The sequence below is a fragment of the Pituophis catenifer genome, unplaced genomic scaffold (genome assembly GCF_029215685.1).
Source record: "Pituophis catenifer annectens isolate HBS135680 unplaced genomic scaffold, rPitCat1.0.hap2 SCAF_2, whole genome shotgun sequence".
Classification (NCBI taxonomy): Eukaryota; Metazoa; Chordata; class Lepidosauria; order Squamata; family Colubridae; genus Pituophis; species Pituophis catenifer.
This window is the reverse complement of record NW_027256882.1, coordinates 79,864,647-79,891,623: the sequence shown is the minus strand read 5'-3', so window position 1 is coordinate 79,891,623 and position 26,977 is coordinate 79,864,647. Positions and strand designations below refer to the sequence as shown.

The 26,977-nt window shown below is 35.7% G+C and overlaps 1 protein-coding gene across 11 annotated transcripts in view; it reads left to right on the top strand.

Annotated features, from left to right (window-relative positions):
* The window catches only part of ATP2B2 (ATPase plasma membrane Ca2+ transporting 2), a 143,509-nt gene that overhangs the window by 24,342 nt on the left and 92,190 nt on the right, over nucleotides 1-26,977 (top strand). For all 11 annotated transcript variants that reach the window (XM_070933673.1, XM_070933683.1, XM_070933682.1 and 8 more), the window contains exon 2: nucleotides 14,061-14,258. In XM_070933673.1, the coding sequence (XP_070789774.1) occupies nucleotides 14,061-14,258 (198 nt within the window). The remainder of the gene's footprint in view (nucleotides 1-14,060; nucleotides 14,259-26,977) is intronic.

Below are 26,977 nucleotides of genomic sequence, written 5' to 3'. Positions count from 1 at the left end.
TGTTTACTGCAAGTGTTATTTACAATTTACAACAATATATTGATGTTGAAATGAAATTTCTCTTCTGGGATGATTCTTTCAAGAAAGAATCACAGTGTGCTTTTTACAGCACACAGTGTTCACAATCTGATACTGAAATAAAGTATCACTATGCCTCTTGTTCTTTCAAGTTGGTTATGTAAAAGTCTCAATTGAGGCATTTGAAATTGTCAGTTTTATGAATTATGACATTCATTCATTCATGTCATTTTTAACATGTTTTGACTTCTTCATTGTAACATTACAATACTTTTTCAAATATGAATATAAACATTTTTAATCAAAGTAAATGATAACATTTGTTGATTTAATAAAATTCTAATGTAGATTGAAAGAGTTTTTTTTCCTGAAATACCCTTAAACCTTGTGGCTTGCCAGGTTGGAAAATAATTATTTTATTTTTTTTATAAAATATAACCATTTCAAGCCCAAAAATACTCAGTTACACAAACCCAAAAGTAGTACAGTGCCAATGCTGCACCATAAATACAATAATAAAATATTATTCAATGTTGCCGATCTGTTTCCATCAATTATCCTAATTGGTTTCTGAAGGCCTATTAACAGCAAGGCTTCAGGGTGGAGCCATCCTTGACTTGGTGATCAAGTTGTTCCAAAGAATGTTGTCCCAGACAATGCTTATTCTCCCCTCTTCTGTTGTATGATAAGTAGGGATCCTCCATAGGTATTCAATGTTTGTTCAGGCCGGGTGGATAAACTATATTTAGGAAAGATCATCTTGCAGGTATCTAGGCCCCCAGCTTTGTAGGTAAGAATTTATGGTTTAGGGAATCGGCTTCATACAAATAAAGTAAATAACCTCTATATTGGAGCAACATACAAACCCAATGAATAAATGCTTGTTTATTCTGATTCACATATGGTATAATTTGGCAGAGGTCGTACGAAATAGAGGCAGTGGCTGTGTTCACATGCAGTATTAGGCTATAATGAATAAGTTTATCAGGAAAGTTTGTTGAACCTTATGGTGATTGGTGTTATATATGTAAACCAGTCCAGTATATCACCTGAGACACTATCAATACCAGTCTTAGCTACAGCTGCCTGCATTTGTTTTTACCCTCATTATATAGATTATATCCTATCTAACTTCTTTTGTACCATCTGTAGTGGAGTTCAGGGATACAAGAATTTCCTCAAGTGATTATACTTTGATTCTGATGTTGCTTTCAGTCTAGTGTTTTTATCTAGCAAGGAACCTTGAAACAGTAACTGTTTGCCAGAAGTCAATTGCACTCCAGAATGGAATTTTCTAGAGATGCGCTTCTGTCCTTGGGACAAGAACAGGCAGTGCTTAAGCAAAAGATCCTTGATATAGAATTACCATCAGAACATAATAAATTCTCACGGAGGATATAATTGGGCCACAGCCATATACACTTTAAAGTAGCCTTGTATCTAGATCAGCTTAGAAACAATACATTTTGATGAGCATTTACATTGTCGCTCAATGTTGTACCATCAACAAAGTTGGATGGCAAATTTTGTAAAATTCCGTATGTGGAAAGGCTGTGTGATCTTGTAAAGATGGTAACATTAAAACACAAACTCACAATTCTGTTGTAAATTGTAATTTCTATTACAACATACTTCAATTTTTATTTGTAAATAAGGGCCCTGAGGTAACTCTTAAAATTGCAAAATATGTTTCTGCAATTTGTAGGACTTGCACATTGTTGGTAGTAAAATAGTAGAAGTATGTACATTTTTTCACCTTACATGTCTTATTTTATTTTGTAAGTTGTTCTTTGTAGGTTACATTCTGTAGGCTTTATTTAGTAAGTCTTATTTAGTCTGGGCCACTGACCTGTAATTAAAAAAATGATATGATTTAATTTGATTTGATGTGAATTGTACCCAAAGCCTTATCTGTGGATTTTTTTGGAGTGGGTAACATTCTGGGAGTCACTTTCCCTCCCTGCTCTGGATGAATTATTGTGTTGCATGAAAATAATATTGGTTCTCCCACTTTTGTTCAAATCCTTTGCCATTCAGCAAAACCCAGATAAAGACTTGTCTGCCTCCTCGTGGCCTCTATCTCTCTCTTTGAGCAATGTCACAAAATACTTACCGGTAATCAAAATAGTCTGAAAAGGCAAGCGAATCCATTATCATAGCTGATAATTTCCCCTCTCTTCTTCTTCTTCTTTTTTTTTAAATCTCACCCATGGAAACGGCTTCCTCTTTTTTTCATTTATCTTCCAGTGGGAAAGGAAATATTCTGGGATTTCTGATCAAGAATCTTCCATTATCTTGCTTTTCCTATAATTACTTTAAATCAAATCCATTTTTAGTTAATAAGTGCTGTATCTTTTATTCAGTTTCTGATGAACTCATTTATCATTTAGAATGTTATAGTTGAACAAGCAAGAAAGTGTTGGCACAGGGTACTGTGCTTATTATCATGCCAAAGGCTTGGCATATCATTTGTTTATAAAAATCTATTTCTAATTAGTTCTCTTCAAATCTGCAAGCGACCGTTTTTGTTACTGTAAACAAGTCTGTACAAAATATTAATTTATCGTGAAATGTGTGTCCCCATATCTGAACAAGTGGTAGAGATAACTTTATATTATGGAAATTAGTGGAATTTGTTAAAAGGCAACCTTTTTCTCACAGTGAAGTGTTCAAGTAAGTAACTGTCCTATAAGCAAAAGCTGGTCTTGTGAAGAAGCAGGACAGAAAGAGTATTGACACTTTTGAACATTGGTGTGGGAGAAGACTCTTAAGAGTACTGTGGACAACACAATAGCAAACTAATGGATCATTGAACAAATCAACACATAGTTCTCCTTCAAGGCACAGATAATCAAATGCCTCCACTTCGGACACATTCTGGGAAGACCCAACCCTCTGGAAAAAATTATAATGCTGAGAAAGGTAGAAAGAATTGAACAACGAAGTGGATGGACTTAATTACAACGATCCTCATTGTACAACGATTCATCTTTCATCATTGAAAGAGCTGAAGAATCAGGTTAGGGGCAGATCATAATGAAGGAAATCTGTGTAGTTGCTGAGAGTCATCACTGACTTGATAATACATAATCAGTCAATCAATTGTCTGCTACAGTATATAGCAGGAATTTGCTCTATAGAAAGGGCAAAGTGACCCAAGTTAATTTTAGCATCATGAAATGGTGCTGGTGGCTGGAAAAAGAAAAAAAAACATGATTCATAGCAATCCATTTCTTTCAATTCCAATGTTTTTAATACAGTTAAACTGACAAAGGCAAGGAAGATTAAAAAGAGAGAGAGAGAGAGAGAAAACTGGGAAAGCTAACATGTACAAAAGTATAGTTGGAAGCTAGGAGCTCATGGAACATGCAACATACATCCCATAATTACTTTTCTGCACTAAGGCCTTAAATTTTAAAAAGAAAGAAAATGTTTTTAGAAATGCAAATAGCAAGAAGCTCACATCCCTTCCTTCTATAACAGATGTTTTGAGTATAGTCCATAATTGCATATTTTTTATTTTTTATTTTTTACATTTCATATAGAGCTGGACAAAATTGCCTTTCAGCATTCTCTGTCAGACTTATGGATAGTTTCTCCTATTTGTGGGGGGGGGGGAGAGGGTAAATTCTATAACCATTTCTGATTCTTCCTCAGTGGTGACATTAGCACTGCTGCCAAAAAAGCCAGAAAGAGCTTTCTTGAAAACTCTGAGGAGAGCTTTCTTCGAGACCGACTTCTGCCACCAATAGCCTCCCACCGGCCAGTTCGCTCCCACAGAGGGGGTCTCCTCAGAGTGCCATCAGCCAAGTTATGTTGGCTGGTGACACCCAGGGGGAGGGCCTTCTCTGTGGGAGCCCCTGCCCTGTGGAATGAATTGCCCCCGGAACTGCCTAAGATCTCTGACCTCCGTGTATTTTGCTGTGCCCTCAAGACCCTGTTGTTCCGCCAGGCTGGGCTATCAATGTAATGATTTTTAAATTGGGTGTTTTACATTTTTGGGGTTTTAAATTTGAGCCGAAATTATTTAATAATTTTAATAATTTTTAACTGATGTCTGTCTTTGTGCTTTTAATAGGCTGTACACCGCCCTGAGTCCTTCGGGAGAAGAGCGGTATAGAAATAAAATTATTAATTAATTAATTAATTTATTTATTTATTTATTTATTATTTATTTATTTAAACATGATTCCCAAATTTAATGGAAGCATAGGAAGTGCATAACATCTTGCATTCCTCCATGCAAGTCAATCGAGTCAATGTGTGACAGGAGTTAACGTTTGGTGATTAAGACTGGAAAAACATAAATGAATTCTACTTTTTGGTAAGTTTAGCTCCTTACTGAATGATAGCGGGTGAATCACTTGCAGTCCAGATTACTTCTCAGGATCGTTGTGGGGATAAATGAAGAGATAATACTTATGTATATATAGCAGAATGCATATAAGAGGGCATGGACCGCAAGGACAAAAAGGAATAAAGAAGTAAACCAAATGGTTCTGATATTGATTTTGCTATATATTTGCTCCCCCCTCTCATGTTTTTCCCCCTTTTCTCATTTTTTTTCTGTGCTTTAGATAATGTTGCTTATTCTGAAGGGTACAGTGTAGGTATGTGCAGTACCAGAACCACACTGGTGGTGGAAGGTGTGGGCATGCACACCACACTGTCAGTGCCTCTTTACCTTGAACATGAATTTTCCTGGGATGACTATTGTTCAAGCATAGGAAAAATTGCAGCTTCTTACTTGAATTTGTCTCATCTCCACACACAAAGAAGGAATTTTGTGGCTTTCTATCTATAGTTTTGCATATTTCTAGAATAGACATCACATACTAGCTCTTGAAAATTGCAAGGACTTCCCTCCAACTCTTGAGAATTCCTTTAAAATAATTTCTAAAAAAAATTATTTCATAAAATGAAATGGGAATATAGAAATTCTCTGCTCAGGAGTAATTCAGATCCTCTAAGAGTACAGTTAGTCCTTGACTTACAACCAGTTACTTAATGACTGTTCAGAATTATATCAGACTTCAAAAAAGTTACTTATGATCCATCCTCAAAGTTATAACTGCCGCCCCTCCCTTTGAGGTCACATGATTGCATTTTGGGCACTTGGCAACTGGCTCACATTTATGATCTGTTGCAGTGTCCCACAGTCACATGCATGTGGTTTAATGCAGTTTTTGCTGGTTTCTGGTGGGCTTTTTTTTTTTGCTGATTTCCAGCAAAAATTACCCATTCAAAATAATGAGTTTGTTTAACAACTATTTGATTTGCTTAACGACCACATGATTTGCTTTATGAGCATGGTGACTTGCTTTACCACTGTTGTAAAAATGATCATAAAATCACATGGTGTCTTGACTTACAATTGCAACAAATTATAACTGAAACTCTTGGGTTCCACCGTGGTTGTAGGTTGAGGACTACCTGTGTCTTTTTTTCTTCTTCATGTAGATAATAGTAAATGTGACTACACCATGCAATTCTATACTAGATTTTGTGTTGGAGGATATCTGGGTGGCAAATAAATTTCTTGCAACTAACACTCTTTTTCAACTTCCAGATAAGAAAAAAAAAATTGCATTAAGAAAGCTAATTTTCATAATCCGCCCTCCTCCATCTATCTAGTAAAAGCATGAATTCTTCTCTTTGGGGAATGGAGAATTAAGGAATAATTACCTTGATGTCTAATCCAATACATATTATCTCTCGGTCTTCTCCATTGATGCCTATGGGCAGATCTTACGCTTTTATTGTATTTTTGAAAATCTTGATGATACCTGAATAATATTCTAAAATGTCTATTATAGCTAATGAAATAGCAGCAGAAACTTACTTGGAAAACTGGTGGAGGAAAGATGTTGAAACAACTATTTGTGTACTCCTCCTCCTTTCAGGCATATGTGTTGAGGAAAAACAGCCTGCTTCAAATCTGCTAGGATCTGATTTTTTAGAAAGGAATGGCAGAAGGCCTTGTGGAATGAGAGGCTAAAGTAATGTATGTGTTTATTTCCAAGAAAGGAGACAATGTGTGTGTCAAAACATCTCCAATGCTGCCATTCTATCTGCATATTCACTGCCAAGACAAGTTTCATTATAACAAATGAATTTAACAATGTTTTTTTTCCATTAGAATACAGACCATAGAACATTAATACATATTTTCCTTTAAGTAATTCTAGTTTGCCTTTTGACAAGAGAGCAGTAACTGGTGCTTCATCAAGTCAAATAGGCGGGGTCTCAGAAAGCATTTTTGAGATTCCCATCTCCCATTCTACAAGTGGTAGGCCATGTATGACTCTAATTTAACATTATATCCATAACCCTACAGTCAGGGTTTCAGGGTTGCATAGAACAAATGAATAAGTTATGTGATGTTATCTTTGAAAAATAGATATCATAATTCTATAAAAAAATCTTTAGATAAATGGTAAAACCAATGAGACAATGCTTCTAAATTTAGATTCATGAAATCACAGACATTTCTCACTCCAAGATCAGTGCTGGTGCATGGATCTAAGAGGAGAAAATATGAGTTTAAATCTACCTCCATTCAACATTTTGATGACACTTTCAGTAGTAATGACTATAGAATAGAATAGAATTCTTTATTGGCCAAGTGTGATTGGACACTCAAGGAATTTGTCTTGGTGCGTAAGGTCTCAGTGTACATAAAAGAAAAGATACGTTCGTCAAGAATCATAAGGTACAATACTTAATGATAGTCATAGGGAAACAGTCAATATAAATCTTAAGGTTACCAGCAACAAGGTTACAGTCATACAGTCATAAGTGGGAGGAGATGGGTGATAGGAATGATGAGAAGATTAATGTTGGGTGTCCATTTTAGGTTAAGAGATATCTTCAGCAGTTTGGGACAGGAAAGGATCCAAAGCTATTACCACTGCCGGGCCTTTGATATTGGGGCAGCTTTGGTTCATTGCTTGCATTAGGGCAGAACATTTAGAAAAATACAACTTGTCTTCATTTCTGTTCTCTCTGTCAGAGCTTTAAATTGTTAAAGCCATCTACCAGAATGGAAAATTGCTATACCAGGATAAGAAATGCCACTGCTGCTTCTGGTTTTAAAAAGATGTAATTTATAATGATAATCAAGTGGCAAGCAAGGTTAATGCATGGTACCATGCAAATAGTTAGGCTGATGACTTAACAGTACTCCTCCCACTTCGCAAAATTGCCTTTTATTTAATTAAGGCTCTCCAGGAGGTTGCCGCTTTTCTCTTGCTGAGAAAACAGCTGTATTGCAACTATGAATCCTCCAAAGAGCTAAATGTAATTGTGACTGCTTGGAATTTTTGCAGAATAATGTTAGTGGTTGTCTTTGTAGTGCTAGGAACATCTTTTTCTGTCATGATCATTGCAACCTTCAGTGGAGTATTGATATTAAAACTGCATGCTACTCTTCCATAAATAACATTATATGAGGTCCTTCCCCTAACATCATATAATACCTATTGAGGGCATTTTATTTCCTTATTTGAATTGTTGTATATAGCTATTTCAGATATGTGACTCTAGGTTACATATGTGATATTGCTTAAGGTGTGTCTGCCTGTTGTAAGAGAAGAACAGTTATAACTGAAGAAAATCAATAAAATATGAATCTCAGAATAAGTTTAAGCATTTATTGTGAATTGCCTTACCTGTTTTTTTATATATATATCTTATTTATTAAACCATGTTTAAGCAGATCATGGCTGACTCATTGTGCTTTCTGCACTGAATTGCTCAATTATCTCCTTGGTTTAAATGAAGTGATTGTGGAAGGTTACAGTCTCCACAGCTTTCTACAACTATTTTTCTCAGTTTTTAGCATTCACATTCATGAACTGGATGAGTGACCATATGCAACTTACTGTCCTAGATAATGTAGCTCTTAGTTTCATAAATAGTGAATTTATGAATATACAGCCATACATAGTGGCTGTATAATGGTTTTAAGGTTTGTAAACCACTCAGAGATGCCTCTAGATGAGATGGAATGACACATCAATCACTCTCTCAATCACTTAATCAATCACTTAGTCAATCACTCAATCACTCAATCAATCACTCAAGCAAGCAAGCAAGCAAACAAACAAATAATAATTTCAGAGCAAATATATTCCATATAGAAAAGGAAGAAAGAATAGATATACAGCAATGGTTCCCTGAGGATGGGCTCCAGCAAAAGTCCAAAAGCTCAGAAAGCTAAACCTCTGATTCTGGAGACCAGATTAGATCTTGCACTAGATATACATGTTGCTGGTATACATGTCTTGCACTAATAATTTTTTTTTTAATTTGATTTATATGCCGCCCTTCTCCGAAGACTCAGGGCGGCTTACAATGTGCTCAGCAATAGCCGTCATCCTTTTGTATATTTATACAAAGTCAGCTTATTGCCCCCACAAACTGGGTCCTCATTTCACCTACCTTAGAAAGGATGGAAGGCTGAGTCAACCTTGAGCCTTGGCGAGATTCGAACCCTGCAGTAATTGCAGGCAGCTGGTCTTAAGCAGCTTAATTCAGGGTGCCTTAAACCCTTGTACTACCAAGGCTCTTGGTGTACAATAAATACACATATTATGGTGAGAATGAAAAGTGAATAGTGGAAGGCCCTCATAAGGGTTCCTTATCTCTGAAGTACAGGACTTTCCTTTGAGAGTTGTGTACAATAAGCAGAATATGGTACTGTTTGTCTTTTGCTATGCCCTGAAATTTGATTGAGATACAATTAAACAAAACCAATCTTCTTCCTTGGAACATCTCAGCCATATTCTGCAAGGAAAATTCTGTAAAAGTAACAAAATGGAATAATAGCGGGTTGGGTGTTTTGGAAGGATGCACAAAATAGAGAAAAGAAGAGTAGCATATTGAATCTCGTAAATATTAAAAAGTAGTGCAAAATTTTTATTTTTTTAAACAAGGGATCTTAAAATACTTTTATGTTAACATTCTCTTAATATTAGCTTGGAAAATTAGGGACTTTTGGAGTAAAAAGATTATTGAACATTTCTATTTTTGTTACTACATGAATGAGGCTGTCTCTGGCATGTGAAGAGTTCCCTGAGTGATTAATTCTGGGTTACTTTGTTTATTTTATGACAGCTAATTGACTGCTAGAATGTGTGAGTCATTTCTGTAAAGAGCTTTCTCAAGGACAAGTCAAGGGCTGAGAGGATGCTGATGTTTAAAGGCAATGGAGGTATTTAGTAGTTTCAGTGTGAAAGAGTTCTGCTTTTGAAAACAAGAAGATTGATATAGGAACTGAAACGAGCTTTGTCTATTCTGCTTTCAAAGGTGTTTAGTGTGATATTGTCCACAGATTGGTTTGGAATGTACATTGTACTGGCTGTCATGGGGCTTCACCAGAGCTGTCAATCTGGTGAGATTTGTTAGTAATGGCAGGCAATTTCTCTCACTCTGCCCCCTCCCCTTTCCCCCAAGGGTTCTCTGCCACCTTTTATGTTGTTCCTGAATGTTTTCCATCCGTTTTGAAACAGATTTTCAAGAGCCACTAGATAATAGAGAGAGGAATTGGCAAAAAATGCATTTTTCTGTACTACTAATCCCTTTTATAAATATTTCCTTGCAACTAAATAGTAAAAAATATATAATAAGATATAGAAATACTATAAAATATTATATGATTAATTCAGTATTTGAATTCAAGTTCCCATATCTCCTCCTGATTCCTAAACAGGGAAGAACCCCACATATTGCAATGGTAAATACTGTACATGCAGTGTTAAATGAATATTGTATTATATACCATATTTTCCGGCATATAAGACGACTTTTTAACACATGAAAATTTTCTTAAAAGTCGGGGTCGTCTTATACGCCGGGTGTCATTCTCCTGTAACCAGGCAGACCAGCCCGAAAGGCTCTGATGAGCCTTAAATGGCTCTCACGAGCCAAGCTCTGACGATCCCAGCTGCGTTGCCTGCTTGCTTTGCTTCGCTTGCCTGAATCCATCCATCAGCAAGCCACTCCCTGCCTGCAATCAAGCAGGCAGGGAGTTGTGGACTTCAACTCCCAGAATTCCTCAGCCAGCAAAGCAAAACTGGCTGAGGAATTCTGGGAGTTGAAGTCTACAAGTCTTAAAGTTGCCAAGGTTGGAGACCCCTGTTCTATTGGGTAAGTTTTTTTTACCCTTTGGGAACTTTAAAAAAATAGTTAATTGGGTTTTTTTTTAGTTGTTCTTTTTTAGACCTAGCCATTTAAAGTTTAGGAAGTTTTAAATTTAGCTTTCATATAAAAATAAAAATAAAATAAAATAAAATAAAATAATATTTGTGCAGCTTTCTGAGATTTAGTGTGTTTCTGTAGTGTTTCACTCTAACTACATAAACACACAAAATCTCACAAAGCTGTATGTGGAATTTTGCGTGTGTAAAGTGTGAAAGTTGGGTTTTTGGGCTTTTTGTGGCTGTGTGAGGTTCCTGCTTGTTGCAGGGGCCATTTTGGGTCTAGCACAGCTGCTTTTACATTGTGGGTGAGCCAGTTGATGTTTTTTAATTTTTATTTGGTGTGCGTTGGAAGAAGTGTAGTCTTATACGGCGAGTATAGCCCAAATCCTATATTTTAACAGGAAAAGTCGGGGGTCGTCTTATACACCCAGTCGTTTTATATGCCAGAAAATACGGTATGTGCAAACAGACATCTTTAAGACACTTGATATGTGTGTATGAGACATAGTGCTTCTTGCAGCTATTAGTAGAACTGGATAACTGAAGCATAGCATACCAGTTGTGAGTTTTAATTAAAATATAAAGATGCTATAAATTCCTTATAGTGGAGATTAAGTATGCAGCCCTCCACACTTATATATTTCTACTAAATATTGTCACAGTCTTGTGTGGCTCAGTGGTGCACAACAATTTCATATCTATAAAATTCAACCCAGTGGAAGGAACAGTTTATAAAGCAATTTGTCTATGAATATACAACTTCTTTTGGAATTACTAGGAAATAACTGATTGTGTACAAACATTTATCCTAGAGAAGGTCTATCTATGTGGTCATTGAAAGTTGACATCAACATCACATAATAAAACAGTGTGTTGATAAGATTCTCTAAATAATTCTAAAATAATTACTGCTCTCTTCATTGTGAGGTGAAGGAAAGCCAAGCTCAGAAAACTGTACTGATTAAAAAAGAATTTTTCCACAACACTTTGTCAATAAATGAATTATGGTACTTCAAGTTAAGAGCCTCCATTATTCCATCCTTTCTTTTAGGAATGTTAATGAACAGAATGCTTCATTATACCTCCCTTTTTTACATTTCATATACTGTATATATATTATATATCTATCTACATCTATCTATCTATCTATCTATCTATCTATCTATCTATCTATCTATCTATTAAAGCTCAATGAAAGGAGAATATTAAGACATATGAAGAAGAAAAAGAAGAGAGGAGATAAACAAATAGTAGGGAATCTATCAAATATTGAACAAAATGTATCAGAAAGGTGGAAAAAGATTACCTAGATGCAACCACTATTATGGGTTACTATAATGTGGTGGATCTCCAAAGAAAGATGACTTGAGTTGGATAAGATTATTATTTCTGCCTTGTTGTCTTGACATATTTCCAAATAATAGGATAATAACACATTTTAAAACTTGTTTATTCAAACCTTAATTTTATTGTATTCAATTGAGCTTTCCCTTCAGTAATTTAGAATTAAACTAAGGCCAAGCCAGGCTATGTGCCAGATCCTTTGATTTAAGTAGTTCTGGATCTTAACCACATGGAATTATGACAACTAGGTAGTATTAATTAAAAGATTTATGAGCTTGAAGAAAACGTGAAGATATTAGTATCAATAAACTGTGTCTTAACTACTTTTCAGTCAATCTTTATTGATGTCAGTTTTTGTTTTCACTTCTAAAGGAGGAGGAATTCCTTCATTCTAGCCAGAATTGTGTATTCATATTGAAAAATAATATTACCAGTTATCATCTCTGTTTGCTGTATACTGCCATTAAATTGCACATCTCTGCCAGATCATTTTCTATTCATGACTTAATTATCTAGTGTGGAAATCTGAGACGTCCGTTTTAGGTGGCTTACCTTGCCTTATTTTCTTGCACACTAAACAGCAGCCATCTACAATATTTAGTGTTTTTAAGAAATTGGGGGGGGGGCAGAATTATTGTGGTACATAAAGATGGTGCCAAAGATGGGTGTTTGTAGCATGCATACTTTTTGGGCAGGAAGCTTGATAGCTCTCAAGTTCTCTAGGGGTACATTGATGATTGCACTTGGTTGCCCTAGAATAAACTTTAATTGACTTACCACTTAATCACCTCCAAATACATTGCAATATAATAATTATGTTTGTTACTCCATTTTATTTAGTTGTTTACTCACAGCTTTTTACAATATGCCTGTGATTTTTTTCTCAGCACTATCTTTACAAAGTTAATTTGGAAATATCATGAACATTCTTGTGCAATAGATACAGTAGCATCTGTGTAGTCTGTTTTCACAGCAGTGGTTCTAACTTAATGTTGACTTTTGTAGAAATCCTTTGGAAAAAGTGTTTCTGAATGTGTGGAAATGTTACGAAGCATTTCTTGTCAAACTATTAAAGAAGATGCATATTTTTTTCTAGCTCCTACTACAAACTTTTCCTGACTATATTCAGAGGTGTACAAGCACAAAGATTTCCCTTTGTTGGAAAAATAATATCAAATGATGTTTTTTGAAGGACAGCCACATTTCTAATTGATACTGCAAGTGGAAGATATCCATAAATATCACTTTCTTAAAGTTCTTTAAAGAAGTTTTGCTTACCAGCAGCTGCCCCTGTATTTTCCATTTTAGAGATGCTCACACCTAAAATATACAGCATACATCCCTTGAAATCATTTTGTTTATCTTACTCCAATATATTTCTCTGTAACTGTTTATAATAATGTTTCCTTGTAGGATCAACACTTTACCTTCTGATTGGTTTTTTAATGCACTGTGCAATAAACTATGCAGTAGCCAGAGGAAATGACACAGCAATTAATTATAGTAAGAGATTTTGAGTTTGGACTGACTTGAACATTAGGATGAAATATAACTACTTTAGGACAGCTGAATTTCAGTTTCTCTTTCAGTCTTGATATTAATGAATGGCCTTGCATTTTTCCTGGCATATTTGTAAACATAGTTACTGCTCTGGGATAGAAGCTGTTTTTCAGCCTATTTGTCCTTGTTTTTATTATCCTGTACTGTCTGCCAGATGGTAATAGTTCAAAAAAAGAGTGCCCAGGATGAGATGGATTTTTAAGAATGTTTTGAACTTTCTTAAGGCAGTGGGAGCTATGAAGCTTTTTCAAAGGGATGAGGGGGCAAGCAATGATCCCCTGGGCAATAATGTTAACTCTCTGGAGCGCTGTGCTATCTGCCACTGTGCAATTGGCAAACCATACACAGATGCAGTAAGTTAAAATATTCTCTATGACACAGCGGTTAATATTTGAGGAAAGTTCTGGAATACTATTGAGTAAGGCTCTGAAGACTGATTTAGTTGGAAGAATGGGAAAAAGGAAAAACAAACATGTCAAAGCAGAAGCATTTTATTAATAAATGCAACCTATAATACTTTTCCTAGCTATAAAATCATATACAGGAAATTCTGAACATATTTTTATGTATCACTTTGCTAATATACATAGTTGAAATTTTGTAAATTTATTTGCTAATTAATCTCTTGTTTTGCTTCCTCTTTTTGACATATTGTATAAACACAAGTTAGATTGTTTGCCTGTGCCTCTTTATGATTCTCTTTGCCTAACGGAAAAGCTAGAGAAGAAATGTGTTTCTCAAATGCCTTTGCAAATCCACAGAAGACTGTGTGATACATTAGCTGAGAATGAGTTTGCCAAAAGAAAATTACAAAATTGGAAGTCTGATGAGCTATAAATGCTAAATGATAAAAGTAAAAATGGTTGTATTTTAAACTGTAGTTAAAAAAATATTAACAGACTTGTCACTCGCTATTAATGTTTCCTTGATCTGTAGGATTACCTGGCACTACTGCGGACCTAGATAAAAGAAGGCTAATTTTTGGGAAAAACTTTATACCTCCAAAGAAGCCAAAAACTTTCTTACAGTTAGTCTGGGAAGCATTACAGGATGTGACTCTCATCATCTTGGAAATCGCAGCCATTATCTCTCTTGGGCTCTCATTTTATCATCCACCTGGAGAAGGAAATGAAGGTAAAACTTGTTTCTCCATTATTTATCTAATAAATATTATTTCCTTGGTTCCATTGTTACATAGGCTTGGGAGTAGCAACAGGTTCTCTGCTTTTAATGTCCAATTTTCTCCGTATTTCCTAAAGGTTTAATTTGATATGACTTAGGTTAGTATGCGTAGCTAAAATAGTTTCTCAATTTTGTATCTCTTAATTTCACATTGCATGGGAAAATTATAGACTTGAACATAATGTGGCCACCTCTGATCTGAACATCATTTTAAGAGATGCAACCCATGATGTATATTGTAGCTGATAGTGACTTATCTCTTGGCATGGGAATAAAAAAGAAAAATATCATATAGCTTGATTTTTGTCTACCAAATCCTTTTTTTTTTTTTGAAGCAACTATTGTACCGGTAAGTATCAAGATGCAGCAATAGATTAAAACTGCTGTTACTAATCAACCTGACTGCTAGCAGATTCCAAGTCATATGCTAAGTAACCGTTGATATTGACAGGGATCTTGGATCTAGAATATGGGTGTCAAACTTGATCGCGTCATGTGACGTCACATGATGTATCACGACATTTTTTGCCTTTCCAGAGCTGGGATGGGCATGGCCTGTGCGTGATACATCTGGCCCATGGATGCATTGATCAGGGATGATCAGTGGAGGTCAAATAATATATATTTATTCAGTCCAAAGTTTTGAAATACTTATGGATGGGTTCCCACAAAGAGCTGTTCCTTGTCTCCCTTTTTATAAGGTTTTGTAGTTTAGAGATTTTGGTAGTCATTATCAATTAATGGAATGCGTTAATATAAACAAACATTTCCCTATCTTAGAATGAAAATAGATGCCTCCTTATTTATAATAGAGCAAATGTTTCTTTATCCAGAGCAGGGGTATCAAACTGGATTTCTTCGAGGGCCAGATCAGCATTGTAGTTGTCCTCTATGGGCTGCCTGGGGTAGGTGGGTGAAGACGGGATGGACGGCAGACGGGACGGACGCCTCCTGCAGTACCCTGCTGCCCAAAATGGGTGCAGGGGGGCCGCACACACCCCCTGCCCTGTTGTCAGCCTGGACGGCCTCCTTTAGCACCCTGATGGCCAAAATGGGGCATGGGGGGCCTATGTGTGGCCCCCGATCCCCATTTTTGCTAGCAGAGGCACTGCAGGCTGGTCCTTTGCTATTTCCAGGCCGGCCCCGTGGGCCAGATCTAAGCACCTTGCAGGCCAGATCTGTCCCACGGGCCTTCAGTTTGACACCCCTGATCTAGAGCTAGAACAGATAGGTTCTACAATATGTATAAGATATATCTCACCTTTTACTTGGGCTTTACTATGTGATGTCTCTATTTTTTTCAAATGGAGAAACTGTTTATTATTACTTACTATATACAATCTTTCTTTAAATTTAAACTTAATTTAAATATGAAAGAAAAAGATTCCATCAGGAATCTCAGGAACTATAATAGCAATAGCACAGACTTATATACTGCTTTACAGTGCTTTACAGCCCTCTCTAAATGGTTTACTGAGTCAGCATATTGCTCCCAACAATTTGGGTCCTTATTTTACCCACTTCGGAAGGATGGAAGGCTGAGTCAACCTTGAGTGTGGTGAGATTTGAACTGCCAAATTGCAGGCAGCTGGCAGGCAGCAGAAGTAGCCTGCAGTACTGCACTCTAACCACTGTACCACCACGACTCTTGGGTCACTAAATGAAAAATTATTACAATTTTTAAAAATGGAAACAACTTACATGGCTTCCAACCTTCCATTGCACATCACAGAATCATAAAGGTACCATTTAGATGTTGAGTCCAATTATATTATTAGTGCTGAAATTCACTGCCACTACCTCTTTAAGTAATTGGCTCTGCTATCAAGCTATTCTGACCCAAGCTATTCTCTTTCCTAAAAGGATATTGCCCTGTTAAAACACACATCTTTGAGCCTCTCTTGAGACTCATTCGTTCTTTCCCTTACAAGTCTTTCCCCCAGATTCCTACGGAGTTCAAATTTCAAAAGCAACATCTATGTGTCTCTCTATTTCTGCTTTTAAGTTACTTGGGTACATCTCTGTAACATCTAATTGGCTATTCTCCAGTGTAATTCTTAAACCATGCCCTGAATCAGTAGTCCACAAAACCCAGCAATAAAGGTTTTGTGAAATGCCACAAATCTATGCAACTCCCTTCTGATTTAAGGACCTCCCTTGTATAAGTAACAGAAGAATAAAACCAGGGCCTTGTGTTTGTATGTGTCCTCTGCCTTGTGTTTGCATGTGACAGAGCCTTGGTCCTGTTTAGAAAGGAAAGAATCAGGATATTTTCAAGTTTCTTTATGCTGCACTTGGTTTGTGTTTCATATCCAAAGGTGCAATGTCTTGAGGTACATAAAAAATAATGTGGCATTGTTTCCTGGACAGGTCATCCTGGCCTCTGTTGTGCTTGGCAAGTTCTGTACTGTGTTTTAACCATGAAAAGTTAACTCAACATTTGTGGTGTTGTTTTTGTAAGCCAGGTTACAGAGGAACAAGTGCTTATTACAAGGATAACATCACATCTCTACCAATGCATTTTAAATGCATTTTAATTTTGGCCTGATTTTTTGAATACTGGCAAATTTTATAGGTTTTCCCCACTGACATGAATGCTTCAGCTGATATTGAGAAAATATTTTCTTCAAGCTCTTCCTCCTTTTCCACATCATATATAATAATGAACATGGTGACTAGATTTATATTTTATTACTTTTTGCCACTACTTAAATGTTAGAAGTTACTATTAAGTTTAGGGAAGTTTTATTATTGAATCTGAAATGAAAGAAAAAGGAGACAAGTAATTTGTTAACAGCAACAATCAGATGTTTTGCAGGACCCTGGATTTGCAAATGTAAATTGGTCTCCTATTTTTAAGCCTCAAATTATAAAATAAGAAGGCTTTGAATATTAGTTATGAAAACATTTGGTTGGTTTCCATCAACCTGAACAGCTTTGCTCTCATGATAGAGCATGATGTCTGTTTCCTATTACCGTGGAAAATATTTTACAAGTGTGACTGCTCATGTTCTGGGAAATGTGGAAAAATAACACTTAGCATTAGAACTTTAGTGCTTTTTCCACATTCATAAATAAATTATTCCACTCAAAATATTTTAAAGCATTTCCTCATGAATATTTGGTTAGATTTTGACAACATATTTTCGGAATGCTTATAATGGGAAAAATACATTGCACTAAAATATTTGTATTGTTTTCCATTGAAACTCAGGCATTTTATGAATAATATTTCCACTTTGCCTATTCCAAGTTGAAATTAACAAAAAATGGCTAAAAATGGTAAAAAATAAATAAAGTAGTTATGCTTAGTAACTAGCTAACATATTTATTGAGAAGTAACTTCTATTGTATTCAGCTGGGATGGATCCAAGATTGAAGACTAAATATTTCAGTTTAATCTGAAAGAACTGTGTTTGCAAATATAATAATGCAATCTGATGCATCCCTGCACAGAAATAAATCCTACTTTATTAAATGAATATCCTATGGGAATAAACCACTTACATAGGAATAAATGAAGTTGATTGGGTTTCCTTCTTAGTAGATGTTTGTGGAATGGCATTGTAAACAACCTATAGGTTCAATCTTTTAAAAGTGTAAATTTAAAAGTGTAAAAGAAGTATAATAATATAGTTTTCCAGATATATCTAGCAAAAATAGCTAGCTAGCTATATTTATATACTGTACATGAAAAAGATCTCCACACTCTATGGAATTTATAAAGTGAATTGTCTGAATGGGATTATTATGCAAGAGAAAGAACAGTTAACACTGGATTAAGCCATAGGTGGGAAAATCAAATGATTCACCTAAACGAGGACAGCTACAAAATCGGCATATTGAAAGTATGTAGAACCTCATAAATGCACACTCCATTGAGATGTGCATTTGATCATTCACTGACCATCTGTCATCCTATTTCTCTGTCATATTCAATCCTTCTCATATTCTGTATGCCTCTCTTCCTATGTATCTGTCTGAATGTCTGTCTATTTATTCCAGGTAGGCACTTATTTAAGATATTTCCCTGCCCCGTACCCTCCCATATGTGTGTGTGTGTTGGATACATGATTCATAATATAAAATAATACATTTTCTTTCATTTTCTTGATATAACTTCTTTTCAAGCTCATGATTTTCTGTCATCAGTACAGATAATAGAAACAAGGGCACAATATTTTAGAAATGTTCAAATATATGTAAATGTTTGTGTTATGATTCATAATGTATGTAAATTTCAATAACTCTTTATTCAGTTAGGGCTAGCTAAAATTCAGCATTTAATGGTGGCAATATTAGCAGAAAATAGGTAAGAGGAGCACTGGAAAGGATAAATGTCTATGGAGATTTTCACTCATCCAGGTCATGGTTATCCCAAAGGTGCTTTTTCAAGAGGCAACTGGACTTTCTTTGTTTTTCCTTGAACACATTTCGCTTCTCATCCAAGAAGCTTCTTCGGTTCTGACTGAATGGTGAGGAATGGAAGGATTCATATTCTTTGCAGTCAATCTGCAATCTGGTTGTTAGCATTCTGTCTGAAAGTTGTTGAGGCCACTTGGAGATTTATCTGTGCCCTATGGGTCACCTGAATAGTGCAAATAGGTGTGGAACCTTTTTGGAATTGCTGAAATTGTGTTGTAAACAGCATTGTGAACCTGTTTACTGTGTTGTAAACAGCACTGTAAACCTGTTTACTGTGTTATAAACAGCACTGTAAACCTGTTTACTGTGTTGTAAGCAGCACTGTAAACCTGTTTACAACAGTCTTTTCATCAACTCCAAAAGATTTCACACCCATTTGCACTACTCAGGTGACCCTGAGGGCACAGATAAATCTCAAAGTGGCCACAGCAACTTTCAGAAAGAATGTTAATGACTAGATGACTGCAAGGAATATAAATCTTTCCTTTACACACCATTCAGTCAGAACTGAGGAAGCATCTTGGATGAGAAACAAAATGACTTTAAGGAAAGCAAAGAAAGTCCAATTGCCTCTTGAAAAAGTATATTTGAGACTGGAAAGGATAAACCTTAATTTCATACTCTTTTTTTTAATCAGGCCTGGAGTAGATAGCATTTAACATTTAAAGCAATGCAAAACATGCTTTGAAAAATGATTCATAATAAATGTTCAGATATTGAGCATAGCTTTTCTGTTCTTAATTAGAAGTACCTGGAAAAAAAGTGATGCTGTTTTAATGGGTTGGTTCATTAAACTTAATTTACATATTTTTGCAGGTTCCTATGGAAGAATGAAAAAAGAACCTCCTTTACAAAAGGCAGAGAGGAATTAGGCTAGTACATATGTGAGATCTGAAGCACTTCTTCTGAAACATTTTTGAAGTGCACATAGCCATAACAGATAGCAAATATGTTGTAATGGATAGATCAGAGATAACTTATTTATACTGTATCCATTTAGCAGCCATTAAAGTGCCTTTGAACAGCACTCTGTACACATGGATGTTTTAGTTAGAAATTCAGTGTTACTTAGTGAAAAATTTCAGAAGTCCTGTAGGCTGAGAGATAGATGTTATTTGTTTGTTAACATCAATTTCAAATTGTAATTTACAACATAATGCATTTCAATCCAGCTTTTTTTCTTTGCAAATAAAATATTAATCTAGGCATTTTTCAGTTCCCATATTGGTGCCTGAATTAATGTCAATACAATTTTGAAAAAAAACCTGCAGTAGTTATTTTAATAATGTGAGCCTTCCCACCCATCTGCAGATGGTCCAATAAGCCTTAGTCATTATTTGCAAGAAAAACAGGTGTTTCCTTGTTCTGCTGAATCTCCATATATCAGTTAAAGACTGATATATTAATGGCTGTCCTCATAGGTATTAATGCAAATACTTCTGGACCGAACATAAACGTCAACTTCTGCAACAAAAGCATAAATATTAACTTTAGGGTGAGGTAGAGTGGGAATCACATCATATATCTTTGAGAGATAAATGTTGATCAACTTAATCAATTAATGGTACTCTCAACATATTAAAGTCAGATATATTAATAAACATACAGTAGAAGTATATAATTTATCCCAACACATTGATGAAGTCATGCTATTTTATTTGTAAATATTTTTTTAATAATTTTTTTTTTAAGAAAAACAAACATATAGTACATAATTAATTTCTTCCATGTGACATTTCGGTGTTATCTTCAAAGATTTCTTCTCTTCTGTATCTCTTCCATCTTCAATCTCACCGAGATTGAAACCCCATTACAAAGGTTTGTAAACCCCATTACAAAGGTTTCCATTAGTATAATATTCTAATTACAACAATTATTTTTTCCTCTATCTCTTTTAAAACTTATTTATATCTCTTTTCTAACCAATAGTAAAATTTATTCCATATCTTAAAATATATGTATATTTGCATATACATATACCAATCTATTTCAGTTCCCTGTTCTTCCAGTTCTTGTTTCCCTTTCAATTCCACCTTATCTGTTAACAAATCTTTATATCTAACAGTATTTCCAAAATTAAAAATGTTTGGGTGAATTAAGGCTTCCATTGTTCATAACCATATTGGTATTTTCACATAATATTTATCTCTAACTTTTTCCCATACCAATAACAATGCATTTCTTATATAATTTCTATGAAAGTATGTATGTATCTTATTTCTACCATGCCATAAAAAGGCATGCCAACCCAATTGTAAATCATGACCTTCCAGTGTTAATAGTCTTGTATTTCTTAGTTCAATCCATTCTTTCAACCATGTCAAGGCTGCTGCTTGGTAATACAATTCCCAGCTCGGGAGTCCAAATCCTCCTCGTAATCTCGTATTCTGAAGCATTTTTAAATGTATTCTTGCTTTTTTAGCTTGCCATATAAATCTCCTTATTATCTTATTTAAATATTGAAAATAAGTCTTTTCAATTTTTATCGGTATTGTCTGAAATAAAAATAATAATCTTGGTAGTATGTTCATCTTTATGATTGCTGTCCTTCCCATGAGTGACAATTGAAGATTCTTCTATTTCTCCAAGTCTTTCTCAATCTGTTCTTTAAGTCTATAATAATTGTATTCTTTAATCGTTGCGCATCTTGAAATCAAATATATTCCTAGATATTTAACTTTTTTCACCACTTATATATCTAATGCCTCTTCTATCTCTCTTTTTTGTTTTTCTGTAATATTTTTAACTAACATTTTTGTTTTTTCTTTATTTATTTTCAGTCCAGACAGTTTTCCACAGTTCTCTATTAGAGCTAATAATTTTGGTCCTCTATCTTGTGGTTCCGCCACAATGAATACTAGATCATCCGCAAATGCTTGCAATTTGTATTCCTCTTTTTTAATTTTCATTCCCTTTATCTCTTTTATTTTATTTGTAAATATGACAGACCATCCTGAAATAGTTGATTATGTAGATTCTGAAATAATTAAGATTTTCAGACAAAATCTTACATTTTTGCAGTATGAACTTCTTTTGGCATGATATCCAATGGTTAATAGAAAAATGAAGTGGTGCTAATGGTAATGATAAGTAAAGTATAAATCATGCCCTCCTTCTATCTCAATTTTTTAATGGGTTGAGGGGTGCAGATATTCTACTTGAAATCATCTGCTTAATGTGACCCCTTTGTTTTTATTATGGAAGAAAGGAAATTATCAGATATCTGCCCATTTTTTTACCTGTAATCCAATATACCGTATATGCTGGAATGTTTCCCACAACATTAAATGGGCCTTACTATTACATTGATGTTGCACTATGAATTCCTTGTTCAAGTTCAGAAATCGTCTGAACGGTTGTCTGCTGAAGTCTGAAACCAGGATTATCTTTATGCAGCTCATGATAATGAAGCTGGTTTCTGGTCACTGTGCAAATTGGAGAAGTAGTGCCTCCACAATGATATAGCTATTTCTGTGGAGTACATCCAATAAAGACGGTAAGCAGTTTACTGACCTTCCTTTGAGCCCAGCTGAGGGGGAGTTGAGCTGGATTTCCATTCAGTTTTTATCTGTGCTGAAGGGGAAAATTAGTAGAAGGGTCACCTTCTTCACTGAGTGTCTGCCTTTGATGCTGTGACTGTTATTGCTCAGATATCGCAGCAGTCCTACAAACTGCATTGAACCCCAGTACGTTTGAAGTGAGGGACTATAATGATATTCTGTGCATTTCCTCATGGATGTGCTGTGGGTTCTTTTGTCAAGCTAGAATAATGGAAGTATGATATTTAAGAGTATTTCTGCAATGGCATTTTTTCATTCTTTTTTAAGGTTATGGAATTCAAGTTTTAATGGCTTGGTTTAACTGTTTTCCTGAGTGATAACTAATACATCAAGTGGTGTTAGAATGTGTTGAAAGGTCAATATTATTTCCTTCATGTTTTCCTTTGTAATCTCTGAGCCAAACATCCCTAATTATGATGATAGGAAATTAGAAGATTGAGCACTGTTGTTACTTGGCATGCCTTGGCATCTTTGCTCATATAATCCTGTAATTTATAATAACTGAATTGGTCATTTGACCGGCAAAATACTATAGAGTAGTAAGTTTGTATAATGCACTGATATTCTATACGAAAGCTTATATCTGTATTGGAAAACTATTCAGTACATTCCAGATATTATTTTCTATGTATTTTTATTTATTTGGTCTTTCTGGATTTCAGAGCTACGCTAAATCTTTCTGATTTGCCCCAGAGCATATAAAGGACCATTAGTGTCAGCAGTTTCCCCACACAGACCACCCAATTCTTTAGAGGTTAGCTACTGGTGGAACAGCTGAAAGGTACTGCCATAACATTACATCAGTTTTCTACATGTGGGATCAGCAGAAATTATGAAGCTCTGTAGACTTAACATGTGTGTCAGAAGGTGCTCAAAAGGAAACCCCTCCCCCAACATCTGTGAATTCAAATACTGTTTTATAAGATTCTATGCTGATAGAAATTAAATATCTATCTGGGGACACTGAAGGGAAAGCAGATAAAAACAGTATTTCCAGTCAGAGGCAAACAGGGTTATTATAGCCTAAGGTGACAAATACATTTTGATAGATGCATAAGGAAGACAAGACTTAATGTAAAAGTAAAACATAGGCAAAGGCAGCTAATATTAATGAACAATCTCCATAGGCATGCACTGTGTATGTATGTGTACAAACACACACACACACACACACACACACACACACACACTTCCTCACTCACATAGAGAGAAAGAGAATATATTTAAAATCTTGTAAGTGCCTTATCTTATAAGATTTTTCTTTTCTTTCTTATGGAATTTTGTATTGCTTTTATTTTCTTTCTATATTTTCTTTCAAATATTTTTTAAAATATATTTGTGTGTTGTTATAGTTTTTTTTTTTAATTGCTTGGGATATTGCACCTGTTGCCTGAAATGTTTACTGATATCCACTGTAGGGAGAGCCAAGGTATCATAGCAAGCATAGTCATTTGGTGCTGGGAAGATAGGTGCATCACTCCTCCTAGCTACCCCTACCTTTAATCAAACAGTCTCCTTGAATAATGGTTTGTCCAAGAATTTTCCAATATATGATAGTCATAGACTTTGAAGAAGACTTGAAAAAATATTAGGAGCAATTGGTGCTTGAATAAAATCAGAATTGCATAAGTAGCTCCCAATGCGTTTAAAACTAATTTGAGGTCAGCAAAGTTAAGTTCTAAGTGTAAAGTCTGTCTTTGAATTCTATGTAATAACAATCTACCTTTTGAATCTAAGTTCTTACTGCAGAATAAAGTAAATAAGTAAATAAAGTAATAATGTAAATAAAGAATAAAATGAGCCAACATTTAAACATTTTATACTAAGATGGGAGGAAGACTCCATATGGCAGCACACATATACACTTCCTAAATTGAAAATGTTAAAAGTAAATTAAATACAATAAGGCAATGAGGTAGGGCAACACCAATACAATCAGCAGCAGCCAATACACACTGTCTTCTCAGAAGTAAAAAAACAATTCTTACCTTCAGAAAGGTAGGACTCAATAGCCTCCAAGCAACAGGGCTATTCTGATCTCAGGAATATGCTACTGTAGAGAAACAGGTCAAAACCCAATCCTGTGATGTTTGGTGATAGGAATCCTGAGAAACTGAGACCAAGACCAAACCCTTTGTTCCAGATCTAGGTGGCCAATCATTGGAAGTCAATGATACCTAGTTCCTGGATTACAAATAAGGTTGAAAAACAAACCAGTTTTTTTGTAGTGAGCAATGAAGAATCAATTGAAATCTTGTATACATTCACAACATTAGATGGAATAGTGCACCAGATCCAGCCCAGAACGTTTTTCTGCACAAGATGAAGCAGCAAATTCATCCTTCCACCTTTCAAAAATTTCAACAAATAAATCTCTTCTTCCCAGGCAATGAAAACTAGAGCTGTATAACAGTTATCCTCTCCCTTGATGCTATATATATATATATATTGTCTGCTAATGGAAGAATAGTAGGAATAAATAATATTCCTCATGAAAAGATTAGCATTAACTGTTGGAATAGGCAGCAGAGATATCTAAAAGATTAATTCTTCTTTTTCTATAAAAGAAAATGTATTTCTTACACTAATTGACTAAATATCACATCCACACAGGATCTTCTTACAATTGCTTGGGATGGGAGATGGGAAACCATGAGTTTGTTTGTTTATATAATTACTACACTGCAGTGGTGGGTTGCCCACAGTTTGGACCGGTTCTATAGAACTGGTAGTAAAACCAGCAGGAGGCTCCACCCACTGATCCTGACGTCATCAGGACACTTCTGCACATGCGTGGCCCCATTGCGAACCGGTAGTAAAGGTAAGTAGAACCTACTCCTGCTACACTGCCCATCTCACCTAACCGACTCTGGGCAGTTTGCAAACAACATAATAAAATAATATAAAAACATGACTAAAAAGCACAGTTAAAAACAAGGCTAAAATTTTCAAGTTAAAAATAAAAAAATTAATAAGCCTCTAATAAGGCAGTATGAACAAACAAAGATCACTTTGATTTCAGTGCAGACTTCCCACTCACTGAATCCTATACTTCCACTAGATACTCCTTTGAAAGAATCTAGAGGTTATGGTAATTTTAAAAGAAATTTCCACCTTAATCCAAAGGTCATTATTTTTTCATTGCCTCTAAGAAATGTTTTATTGAAGTCTAGTTTTATATTGAACTTTCCTTTATTTCTTGTGTTTATATTGGGGCAGTGGTTTTTAAAATTAAGTAAGAAATTTAAAAAATCTTGTGGGTGAAATATGGATTTTTGAGTAATAATTTACAAAAAGGAAACCCATTAAGTACATGCTCATGCATTGGTATACCACCTCTCTCTTTATTTAATATGTAATGAAAGAACTAAAAAATAATATATGGGTGGAATTGGAGCCTCAGTAAAATTAACCCTGCTTGGAACACTTGTTGGATTTTCCCTCCTTTCTGTCCTATTTTGGATGCCATCAGCAAAGTAGAATCATCAGATTTAGTTCTCGTTTCCTCCATTCCTGGCCAATCTGTGGATATGAGTCAGTGGCATTGAGAATTAGGATCTTGTTTACTCATAGCTTCTTCCAACAATGCCAGAGAATACTCTTTGATCTGTTCCTTACTTCTCTCTCATGATGTCAGATCTCCAACTTTAATATATAAGGATAGCTTTTCAACAGTTGCTGTTCTGCCCCAGCTCCAGATTCCTGAGGATATTGACACACACCAACAGTCCTTATCAAATTTATTAAGTAGCAAGAATAAACCAAAGTCCGGCAAAGGTTGGCAACCAGCCCAGAAAGCAAGATACGATAAGACTTTTCCAAAAATGCTCTGATGATAATTACAAGTTGTTTCTAGCAAGAAACTTATTAACGGCATGTGACTTAAATAGGCTAAGGGAGTGGTCAATTATCCTCAAGCCTTAATCTCGAGGAGACCTCCTCCTCCTGAGTAGCCACTCCTGCCTTTTGGCAGCCCTGCGTGCTCAAGCATTGAGGAGAGGCTCCTCCACTTTGCTATGTCCACTTGAAGGAGCCTCTGGAGGTTCTGAAGGCCCTGGCTGAGTCTCTGGCACACATCCTCTTCAGCCTCCTCGCTGTCCGATGCGAGCGCCGGCTGCGCCAGCTGCTGGCACAACACCACACCAGCCTCCTTGTCGTCGGGATCAGCCATGATCTGCGCAGGCCGCTGGCGGGCCACAACAGCTGCTGGGTTAGAGTATCCAAGGTTGTCTATCTCTGAAGCCCAGCCTATTGGACAGCAAAATTTCAGATAGTATGTTATTTTGCTACCTTTGATCAGTGTTGACTCCTGACAATGGCCTGGAGTAGTCCCTGCAGTTTTCTTGGCAAGATTTTCAGAAATAATTTGTCCTTGCCTTCTTCCTAGGGATGAGAGACAATGACTAGTACCTAAAGTGGGTTTGTGCCTAAAGTGGCACTAGAACCCACAGTCTTTAGACTGGTGCTTTAACTACTATACCAAACTGACTCTCAAACTGTGAGAGCCGTGGGTGGTTCCCGGTTCTGTCCGGTTCTTGCGAACCGGTAGTAAAAGCGGCAGGAGGCTCCACCCACCTGCCCGATGTCATAATGGACGATCTGTGCGCACACTCCCGTTGCAAACCGGTAGTAAAGCTAAGTAGAAGCCTCCCCTGGGTGTTACATATTAGAATGTATCTGATGAAG